The sequence below is a fragment of the Myripristis murdjan genome, chromosome 20 (assembly GCF_902150065.1).
Source record: "Myripristis murdjan chromosome 20, fMyrMur1.1, whole genome shotgun sequence".
Classification (NCBI taxonomy): Eukaryota; Metazoa; Chordata; class Actinopteri; order Holocentriformes; family Holocentridae; genus Myripristis; species Myripristis murdjan.
In genome coordinates this window covers 1,779,839-1,791,961 of record NC_043999.1, presented here as the reverse complement: position 1 = coordinate 1,791,961, position 12,123 = coordinate 1,779,839, and the positions used below count along the sequence as shown (strand labels likewise).

Genomic DNA, 12,123 nt, shown 5'->3' with positions numbered 1-12,123 from the left:
AGTGCAGCACCAGGGTGACATGATGCGACTATGGAATAGATTAATTAACATGCCTGATAATAGACTTACTAAACTAATTTTCGTTTGGGATCTTTCAAATAACTGTTCTTGGACAAAAGTACTGGTCAAAATATTTGATGAGGCATGTCTGCAATACATATATAGAAATAAATTATCATGTAGAGTTAGTCAAATTAAATCAATATTACTTGAAAATTATGAACAGAAATGGTCCAATGAAATTCTGTATAAAGCTAAACTGAGAAGGTACAGTCTAATAAAGTGTATTTACCAACCAGAGCACAGAAGTCTGTTTGTGCCCAGCTGAGATGTGGCATCCTGCCTCTGGCAGCTGAAACCAGATGTTTCCATTCAATACAAGAAGAGAACAGAAAATGTCATCTGTGTGATCTGAATGAGGTGGAAAATGAAATGCACTTTTTGTTTTATTGTCCATTTTATCATAATCTCAGATATAAACTCTTCCTGAAAATGTGTGCAGAACGTCCTGATTTGTTTAATATGTCTGATGAATGCAGACTTAAATACTTGTTCAGTGACAAAGTTTTTCTTTTAGCTCAGTTTGTGTGAAATGCTTATCAACAGCGTATGAGGGCGCTTTATGTTTGATGTGTTTGCCTCTGACTTAAATTGAAGTTGTTCTGGCTGTACTGCCCAAGTTAACTGACTGGGCCTATATTTGCTTGACAGTGAGTGACACATATGGAGGAGTTCTCTTTTTGCTTACTATGTTTATTGCTCCGTTTTATTGGATTTCTTGGTGTGTCTTGTAATAAAAATTACTTTACCATACCTTACCTTACCTTACCTCTCTCTCTCCTGACACATGGGATGGTTGTTGTCAACTTGTCAAATCCCACAAAGCACGCATGCATCCATGATACAGAACCTGACCAACCATCCTCACAAAAACTAAAATAACCAGCAGCCCCGACTTTAAAAAAGCACATGTACTTCATCATTAAAAAGTGCAGTCTGACCTCAGAGTCTTCAGTCTGCAGTTTGGACTCTCCAGTCCATCAGACAGCAGCTCCACTCCTGAATCCTGCAGCTGGTAGTTCTCACTCAGGTCCAGCTCTGTCAGATGGGGGTTGGACTTCAGAGTCGAGGCCAGAGAAGCACAGCAGCTCTCTGACAAGCTGCAGTACTTCAGTCTGAATGAAGAATAAAAAATACAACTATAAGAAGAGTGCAGATCTGTGGCAGGCCTCAGTCACAGAGCTGCGTCTGACTGGCTGCTTGTCACTGAAGAGCAGCAGCCTGACAGCTGAAGCTCAAACCACTTCCTGTCTTTTAGGAATGGAATGAGTCTTGTACTGCATCTTCATGCAAGCATGGGCTCAACATTTTCCTCCAATCAGGGCGCGGCATAACAGAGTCAACACCGGTTAAAGGGGATTCAAACTTCCTGCCAGTCATTCCATTCCCATAATTCCAGATTTGAAGCGTCACTCCTCAGTGAACTGGCTCCTTGCGCTCTGAGAGCTTTTTCTACTTCACTATTTAGTTATTATTATGGATTTGCCATGTTTTCTATCAACCTACTCACACTGATACAGGTATTCATTTTGTAAGAAACTGAAAATACTAAACAATAACAGGCTAAATATTCCTAAATAAATAAATATGTTGTTATTTGAAAGTCTAGTCCCCAGACTTTCATGGATGCACGCATGCATCCATGATACAGATCCTGACCAACCATCCTCACAAAAACTATAATAACCAGCAGCCCCAACTTTAAAAAAGCACAGCATATACTTCACAGCAATATCAGCCTAATAGACATTTAATGCTACTATATGATTCAAACAATATCCATATATTTATGTCATCATTAAAAAGTGCAGTCTGACCTGAGAGTCTCCAGTCTGCAGTTTGGACTCTCCAGTCCAGCAGACAGCAGCTCCACTCCTGAATCCTGCAGCTCGTAGTTCCCACTCAGGTCCAGCTCTGTCAGATGGGGGTTGGACTTCAGAGCCGAGGCCAGAGAAGCACAGCTGCTCTCTGACAACCTGCAGTCACTCAGCCTGAATGAAGAATAAAATATGGAGCTATAATTTCCAGTGTTTTGGATATTTATCAGTCAGAGATTTTTCAAAATATTCAAAAAGGAAGGAAAAAACAATTAAATATTTATTATAACAATTATATTAATAATACTGAAAATACTAATTTATTTTTATGTTACACCTTTAAAGCAAAGTTCCAAACTGCTTTACAAAACCATCAGAGTAAATAATAAGATAAAGATAACACCTGAAATGACAAGACATCAACATAGTAAAAACACAAATAAACAGACAATGAAAGCAAGAAATGATAAAAGGTCCAAAATAATTCCAATTCAGTGCTAAATACAGTAGACGTGAAAACAGCCAAAGGTACGTCCAGAGTGAAACTTCTCAGAGTGAAACTGGAGAACAAGAGCTTCTGCATCACATGACACCAGCACCCAGTCTCTGGACCAATCAGGGCCAAAGTTATTAGCATTTCAAAAGACTGACCAGACAACAGTATTCTCCAGTGTTGCTCTGAAAACACGCTTTATGGAACAAAGAAATGGGAGAAGGAGGCTCATTTTCAGATTTGGGACGAGAGTTGGCAGAGAATATGTGAAGTGCAGCAGAATTCAACCAGTTGGACTGCATGGCCAGAGCTCTGCTGCAAAAATATTGCACCATTTTTTAGGACTCCCTTGCAAAAAAGGCCTTTTGGAGATGGTGGGAGTTGCTGGAGGAGATAAATGACGCCAATCACTTCCATATCTTCTGGAACTGCCAGGTTTATGTCCCTTATTGGCAAGAAATACATCAGCATCTAAATAATGTATTTGGAAGTACCATTCCTTTTAGATGTGATGCTATCCACATGGGTGATATCCCATTTGAAAGATAGAGCAACAAGGACAAGATACTGGCTCAAATACTTTTGGCGGCAAGTAAAAAGGCAGTCACAAGGAGATGGCTAAAACCAGAGCCAGCAGTCACTGATGAATGGATAGAAATAGTCCATGAAATATAGATTATGGAACAGCGGTCATTTTTCCTCAGGATCCAAAAAGAAAAATTCTAGCTGATATGGACCAAGTGGACTGAATACATTAAACCAATAAGTCGTGTTGTAGTCAGGACCGCATCGACAAAGACCAAGACATTACCGAGACATTTGGAGGTCACGACGGAGACCAGGAGACCAAGACCGTATATATCAGAGAAAAATCATAACCAAATAGAGCAAAATGACAGGTATCTCTTTTAAACTAAGTTTGCTTTTAAACAAATGCAACAGCAAAAAAAAACAAAAAACAAAAAACTCTGCTACTGTTTTCTAACCAGCTCAATGAAACTAATCTCAAATCGAAGGACATTTGTTGTTTGACTTTTTGTAAAAAGTACGCCTCATACTTTTTAAAACTGCACTGACAAGCAATGAGAAATATGTCATTTCATAAAGAAAGATGAAAAGAAAAAGGAATAAGGCCTAAATTAAATGAACTAAGTGAAAACACCTGACATACCATTTCAGCGAGGTGTTTTTGTTAACTTTCTTGATCATGGGTCCTTAACTTAATTAATTTAAGAACATTTTGCATTTTGGTGCTTTGACAGCTATATTTTGACTCTTTGAATTTTGACACTTTGAATCTTCAAATAAGATGTTAATCTGTATTTGTCAGGTGAATATGGCTTATAATGAGTGTAAAGAGATTAATACACCTGCATCTGAAATAAGATACACTTTCTTTTAGTTTTTGCATGGATCTTATAAAAGACATGCAGATTTCCAAAGATGCAAAAAAGTGAGCACACTCACACAGCAGTTTCTGTGAGTTGTGCAGAATTTGCACACTGCAGAGTGTTTTCACTTGCATATTGTTTTGAAGATGAACTCCTTATGATTTTGGAAACTAAACTTAATGATACATGAGTGTTACAACCCTAAAGATGGAAAGTGTCTAGGGAAATTAGGGAAGCAACAAACATGGATGTACAGGCATGTACAGCCGTTTATTTTGTAGTGAGACGGGGTAAATGAAAAGGCACAAGAAGAAAATACAGAGCAATAAATACACACAAAAGGCAACACTGGCCAATTCTATTACAAAAACAAATACTACCCTGCGTGGTGCAAACCAAAAGAGCCTACCTAGGCTACTCTACTCTTACCTGCGTAAAACCCGTTTGCAGTTTGGCCCGCCACTCAAAACCACAAGACAAATACAAGATCAGTGGCGAGTAAAACAAAACAAAATTGATACCCAAAACAAAGTGCACAATTAACAAAACAAAGGCATCCCACCAGCGAAAGAGTATCACAATCAAAGAAAACGAGTAAACTGAAGTTTACGTTCTTATCTAGTTAACACAGACGTTAACAGCAAAGCAAACCACGTGTAATTTCACAATGAACGAAGCTTAAGAGCAAATACCAAATACTGAGGCGAACTGCTCAGATTAAATCACAGCCGCCCCGACGGCTGTCACTGGAGCGCTTTTATCAGCCGGTAGCAGGTGATTCATCCTGCGGATTGGTCCAGTTTTTCTCTTATCAAAGTAGTGAGAGCCTGGTCTCCACCAGTCTTGATCAACAATCCCGAGTCCGCCCAGTCCGAGACTGAGACAAAACTGAGTGAATATGCCTTCGATTCTGAGACGAGACTGAGACCCTCAAAAAGTGGCCTCAAGATCCAGACCGACCTCGAGTACTGCAACACTACCAATAAGATCCGATTTTGATTGATTCCACAGTGTGTTTGTACAGACAAATGAATGTAATATACACATGTCATGTCATGTATGTAGGTGTATATATGTGTATTGATATACATATGTTTTGTTTTTCTCTTTTTTATGTATTTATGTACTTATTGATTTATTTTTCTGTCCCCTACAACTCTCTTCAAACTATGAGTGGAAAGCTTAAAAAGTGCAGTCTGACCTCAGAGTCTTCAGTCTGCAGTTTGGACTCTCCAGTCCAGCAGACAGCAGCTTCACTCCTGAATCCTGCAGGTAGTTCTTACTCAGGTCCAGCTCTGTCAGATGGGGGTTGGACTTCAGAGCCGAGGCCACGATTTCCCAGTGAGTCTCTGAGAGTCCACAGCCAGAAAGTCTGTAATTACAGATTTTACAGATGTGAAGTCTGTGATTTGTGTTTATATAATGTTATATTATAGTAATATTAAATTGTATTACAGGATAGATTTTTTTGAATGGTGCTTCATGTATAATATCAGAAGAAACCAAGCAGTAGAAACCTGATGCTCAAGTTCAATTACACAGCAAAAACTCTGATTCTGAAGTATTGTAGGGGTGAGCTGCTGTGGGCATCACCATCATGTTGCCTCCTTTTACCCTGGACTGCCTGAAGTATATCTTTTCTCTCAGAATCAATCCTTTATCCTGAATATTTAGAGAACTACATATATTTATTGTATTTCTGATGGTGTCAGGTATGGAAGCAGCTCTACACAGTTTGTATAATGTTGATTTCACATCAGGACTAACCGAGCCTTCCTGCAGTTCCTCACAGCTGGGATCAGTCTCAGTCGTCCCTCCTCTGATGCGTTGTATGCCTTCGGGTCCAACACATCCAGAACCTCCTCTGACATCTGCAGCATGTAGGCCAGAGCTGAGCAGTGGATCTCAGAGAGTTCCTTCTCTGATCTGTTCTCTGACTTCAGGAACTCTTGGATGTCCTGATGCACTGAGAGGTCGTTCATCTCCATCAAACAGTGGAAGATGTTGATGCTTCTGTCAGGAGAGTTATCGTTAGTGTTCATCTCCTTCAGGTTGCTGATGGCTCTCTGGATGTCTTCTGGTCTGCTCTCTGTCTGACCCAGCAGGCCTCCTAAGAGCCTGTGGTTGGACTCCAGTGAGAGGCCATGAAAGAAACGGACAAAGAGGTCCAGGTGGCCATTTTTACTTTTCAGGGCTTTAGACATGACTCTCTTCAGGAGGACATCCAGGGATTGTCCATTGCCATCTTTTCCCAGAAATGTTTCCAGAGTCTCCACGCAGGTGTAGCAGTGGAACATGTAGACTGCAGCGAGAAACTCCTGAATGCTCAGATGAACAAAGCAGTAGACTTTTCTCTGGAAGAGCACACACTCGGTTTTGAAGATCTCTGTGCACACTCCTGAGTACACCGAGGCCTCTCTGACATCAAGACCACACTCCTCCAGGTCTTCTTGGTAGAACATCAGGTTGCCTTTCTCCAGATGTTCAAACGCCAGCCTGCCCAGCTTCAGAAGAACTTCCCTGTCAGTCTGCATCAGCTCCTGCTGACTCCTGTCATGTCTCTCATCGTACTTGTGCTTCTTCCTCTGTGTCTGAACCAGCAGGAAGTGTGAGTACATGTCAGTCAGGCTCTTGGGCAGCTCTCCTCTCTGCTCTGTAGTCAACATGTGCTCCAGAACTGTAGCAGTGATCCAGCAGAAAACTGGGATGTGGCACATGATGTGGAGGCTCCTGGACGCTTTGATGTGTGAGATGATTCTGCTGCACAGCTCCTCATCACTGGATCTCCTCCTGAAGTACTCCTCCTTCTGGAGGTCAGTGAACCCTCGGACTTCTGTTACCCTGTCCACACATGTAGGAGGGATCTGATTGGCCGCCGCAGGTCTGGAAGTTATCCAGAGGAGAGCCGAGGGAAGCAGATTCCCCTTGATGAGGTTTGTCAACAGCACCTCTACTGATGATGTCTGTGTGACATCAGACACGACCTCATTGTTCTGGAAATCCAATAAAAACCTGCTTTCATCCAGGCCGTCAAAGATGAACACGACTTTACAGACGGCGAGCTGCTCTGCTGTGACCGTCTGTAATGTTGGATGGAAAACACGGAGCAGCTGGAGAAGACTGTAGCGCTCATCTTTGATCAAGTTCAGCTCCCGGAACGAAAGCAGAACCACAAGAATGACATGTTGGTTTCCCAAGCCCTCTGCCCAGTCCAGAGTGAACTTCTGCACTGAGAAGGTTTTTCCAATGCCAGCAATGCCCTGCGTCACAACTACTCTGATGTGTGTGTCTTGGCCAGGTAAGGGTTTAAAGATGTCCTGGCACTTGATTGGAGTGTCATGGAGGGTCTCCATCTTGGATGTTGTCTCCAGCTGCCACACCTCATGTTGGGTATTAACCTCTTCCCTCCGTCCCTGTGTGATGTAGAGCTCAATGTAGATCCTGTTGAGGGGGGTTCCACTTCCTGCTGCAGCAGTTCCTTCTGTCACAAATTCACATCTCCTCCTCAGACTGATCTTATGCTCGTCTAAAACCTCCTGCAGACCGCCGTCCACTGGGCTGGTTTGATTGGGTGTCTGCAGTCCAGGTCTTGTTCTGGATCTTTCTCCACACTGGGGACAGGCAGAGTCTCTTGATGAACCAGACTGGTCCCAGTCTGAGGTGATGCACCGTCTGCAGAACCAGTGTCCACAGCTGGTGGAGACTGGATCCCTCGGGACCTCCTGACATGAAGCACAGCAGGACAGCTGCTCCTCCACATCACCTCGACTCCTCTTCCTGTCCCTGTGGAGGTGAAAGCAGTTTGTTTATGTTTAGACAACATTACGTTTTAACTGAAATCTTAAAATCTGAAAAAAGTAAAGTAAAAAACAAACAAACATGATGATGGGACACTTAACATTTAGCCAAGGTTATTACAATTGTGACTACATTTACATGGACTACAATATTTTAATATTAATGCAATTAAGATATTATTTACAAGAAGAAATGTCCATGTAAACATCATGACATCCACTTTGAGTTTTTGCAGCAGATTATAACAAATACAGCAATCCAAGAGCTTGACAGCTCATGTTTTTTTTTTTTTTAGTGATTTTTATTGTGAATCCATAAAAGTAAAGTTGACCAACAACAAAAGCAAAACATCTGAATAGTTTCTGGGTGAGGAGGAAACTCACTGCAACAAGCTTTCAACAAGCAAAAGAGGACAACACCCCCTTGACTTAACCCTGAGATTAGTCACCATGGTTACGACTCCAGTGAAGACCCCAAAACAAATGTCTGAATCCCCTTCACATCCAGGTGGGTTTTCATGCTGGGTTCCAGTGCTCCTAGAACCCAGCAGTCAGGTATTACAACACTCAGGCTGGGACAATATACTTATCTCCTGATCCGATACATTCAGGGCACCTGGGAGCCGATCGATACATAATCGATATATAATGTGATTAGAGTTCTCATCGGGCCTGAAAATGAAGACCCGACCCTAATATAACCGGGCCCTACTGGGCCAGCCCGAGGTCGTACCGTACCCTACTAATTAGCCGAACTTTAGGCCCGACAGTCCGATAAAGCCCGAAAAAAAAGAAAGGAGAAGAAAAAAAAAAAGATCGGGGTGAGCGTGGGAGGCTCACATTTTGCTGACCGCATTGCCAATGATTTTAAATGTTGTTTGGTTCACAGTTTTTAACAATAAAAGGTTTGAAATGCAGCATCGGATCATGGCTTTATTGACAGCCAGCCAGCGGGTCAAGCAGGTAAAGTTCCCTCGTCTTAGCCTCTCGGCGATATCAAAATGTTTGTTGATAGTTGGAGAAAAGCAGCTTCACATGTTCAGTTGTTCATAAAACATGCTAAGTTAGTAAAGTTACTGTAGTTCTGCACAAAATGGTTTAATTTAGCACTAAACTGTTATCCCCGTTCTTCTCTCTCTCTCTTTCTGCTTCATGCCTGCGTCATTTATATTTCGTCCTTCAACGGCGACAGTAAAACACAGAACCAGAACCCAAAGCCCTGCCCTACCTGACCAATTCACATACATTTTAGGCCCAACCCTACCCAAAAATGTCGGGTAGGGACGGGTAGGGTCGGATTCGGGCAGAATTTGAGAACTCTGCTATGGGGGCCAACATCATCACACAGGAATCAAATGTGGCTCATTGAATCCACAAGAGTCTCAGCTTTCCAGTCAAAGCCAACTGATGCAGCTCCAAGACTGTTTAGGTCCCAGTCTGCCCAAACACACCAGAGGTTAAAAATAATAAAATAAATAAAAAAATAAATAAAATTTAGTCCAAGTTAGAAAGAATATTTTTTTCCAGAGAGTTCTCAGGTTCTGTAAATGCATTGTGAAAATAATAAAGCAATGTGTTGAACCTTGTGTTTTTTTTTGTTTTTTTTTTTACCTTGAACCTTGATGTTGAAATGAAAATGTTCTTTTGAATAATTAAGTATTTTTAAAAGAGATTACTTTAACTCAAGTAAAACATTTGACTGAGCAACTTCCACTGGCAGTGCAGTAATATTTGACCAGGAGGATCTATACTTTAACTCAAGTCATGGGCTGTGGACTTTGGCCACCACTGGTCACGGTCAGGGGAGGACTGGCCATGCTGTGCTATGTGGGCCAACAGTCCCCGGACGCATTTTTTATTATTATTTAAATAGCTGACCGGCCCATACAATCCCTACAGCCCATGCTGTTTAAATTGTTAATACTTCTGTTTAAATTGTTCATATTTCTATTTTTTTTTTTTTATAATCCTTGTTTATAGTGTTTATATTGCTTACTGCTATTTATCATGTGTATACTGTATATTTCTTCTAAATTTGCACATTGACCTACCTCTATGCACATTTTATACACCCATGCACACGTTTTTTTCTGGTTTTTTTTTTGTTGCGCATTGCTTTTTGCACACTGGGTTGTACTTAGATCTTATTCTGTTGTACTCAGATCTTATTCTGTTGTACTTAGATCTTATTCTTTATTTTTTTATCTTTTTTTTATTGATTTACTTAATCTGTAATCTGTGGATACTGCTGAAAAACTGTGAATTTCCTGCGGGATGAATAAAGTATCTATCTATCTATCTATCTATCTAGATCAGCGGCCCGACTGACACTGGGCTAGCCCAATCACATTGCTAAACAACCCCTTTTGTGTAGTTTGGTCCCGCCTGCATAATGATTTCAGCAAATAAAGTCATTGCAAGAGTTTGTTTACTAAGCACCGGGCCGGCCCTTGAGACACACTGCTCTGCGGCCCATTGGCTATTTTTCTTCACTGACACGGGGCTAGCCCAATCATATCACGAGCATTTGGCTCAGTGTGCTGGTGTGCAGTGCAATGTGGTCGAATGTTAGTGTGTGTGTGTGTGTGTGTGTGTGTGTGGTGTGAGCCATGGTGCATCACATGCACATCAGTCTGAGCAGCACAGGATCAGATTTATCTGTCAGTCAATGTGAATCTAAACGTCAGAAACAGGTGTGTGAAGAACTTGTGAGTGCAGGTGCACGTGGAAATGTTCTCAGGTGTTCAAACAGCATCATAGTTTGTGGAAAACAGCACAGACAAGATGTGTTTTGGTTGAACAGCTGGATTGCAGAGCAGGGAGCAGTCATTTCTCTCTTTGCACTCTCTTTTCTTGATATCCTCACTACTTGCTCTGCCATATAATCTCATTAGGTCTGTTGTGATATGTGATCCGTTTAATCTGTTGCACAGTAGATTTAAATGAAGTTGTTAACTTGGCTGATGGCGATTAATCGCCACACTCATGGTGTTTGTTTTCCTCGTCTCTCTGCCAAAGAGACCAGACAACAAGAGCGTTCACTGCCGAGCCTCGTCTGTCAGCGAGGAGAGCTGCTTCATTAGAGGAATGAACGGAGAGAACGCTCCTGTCATGGGCCACACACACACACACACACACACACACACACACACACACAGTGCGATCCTTGGGAGGTAGAGACGAGGCGGAGAAAACAGTGAACGAGAGCGACATGGAGCTTCTTCCCAAACCAAAGGCAGCCTAACCCTAACCTCTAACCTCTAACCCAGTGACCTGGACGAGCCGCTGAGCCACATTTGTTTTCAAACTGTCCAAACTAAAAGAGGGACGAGCAGCTAAAGCACAACCAGCCCGCCCAGTGTTCCCAGTTAAGAAAAAAAAACAAAACAATAACAAGCCAAGAGGCAAAGGGAAGTGCTGGAAATGTAGACTGTTCAGGAATGTTAGTCTGCTAATGTTTAATATTTATCTAAGTATTGTTTACAAAGACTTGAGTCCATTTCAATGTTTTTGGTTGTATTTTTTTTTTTATTACAGTGCACTTTTTTTGTTATCAGGGCCAGTTGGTCAGTTTTTTTTTTTTTTTTTGTATTCATAAGGTCTTTATTTATTTTGGTATTTTTGCGTTATTTATTTTGGATATTTAATTTTTCTTGTTTACATTTTTAAATATTCTTGTTGAATAAATGTTTATTTCTCTTCAAAAAGGGTGTTCTTGGATCATTATGCCTTTATTATCATAATATAAGTTTAAAGAATGGTCTGAAAATGTCAAAATTACAACAATAATAAAAACGGTCTTAAAAGCACAATATTATGTGATATTATCACTTATTGCAATAATTTCTGAAGCAATTCATCGCAAAGCAAAACTTGTTATTGTGGCAGGCCTAAACCTCATGTCATCATATTCCATCAGGCTCACAGTCTAACAGCTGTCTTACTTTGTGTCTGAAGGTCCAGGTTCAGCACTGAACTCAGGAGGTTTATCTTTAGACCGGTCACTCTTCATGGACAGACAAATGGACACTGCAGACTCTGCTCTGTGGTAGGAACCTCTGGAAACACAAATGTTTGAAACATGTCATGAGTTCCTGTAAATCAGGGCTCCAGACTAACTTTTCCACTGGCAGCACTGGTGCTCCCAGCTCTCCCAGTCGCTCACAGCAGCTCATGGTTTGGTCGCATCCTTTTTTGTGAGGGGGGGTTCAGCTAAAAGAGTGGATGTGGCTCATGATCTGAAGCATCAGTTTTGGGGTCACGTCTACTTTCTCCATGAGCCACAAACAGATTTCACAAGAAAACAGTGAACACACACTGCTCTCTAACAGCTGTCTTACTTTGTGTCTGAAGGTCCAGGTTCAGCACTGAAGTATGGAGGTGGACTTATAGACCGGTTGCTCTTCATGGACAGACAGCTGGACACTGCAGACTCTGCTCTGCCCTCCTCTTCCTCCTCACAGTCACTCATCTTCTGCTTTAAGTCAGTCTAAGAGGTGCACGCACGGATGCACGCACGCACACACACACACACACACACGCACACACACACACACACACACACA

At 41.7% G+C, this 12,123-nt stretch overlaps 1 protein-coding gene across 1 annotated transcript in view; it reads right to left on the bottom strand.

Annotated features, from left to right (window-relative positions):
- Positions 1–12,123, bottom strand: part of LOC115378733 (NACHT, LRR and PYD domains-containing protein 12-like) — a gene marked incomplete at both ends in the record, with an annotated part of 66,696 nt that overhangs the window by 36,527 nt on the left and 18,046 nt on the right. Inside the window, one exon of the mRNA XM_030079197.1 lies at positions 1,878–2,051. Coding sequence (XP_029935057.1) covers positions 1,878–2,051 — 174 coding nt within the window. The remainder of the gene's footprint in view (positions 1–1,877; positions 2,052–12,123) is intronic.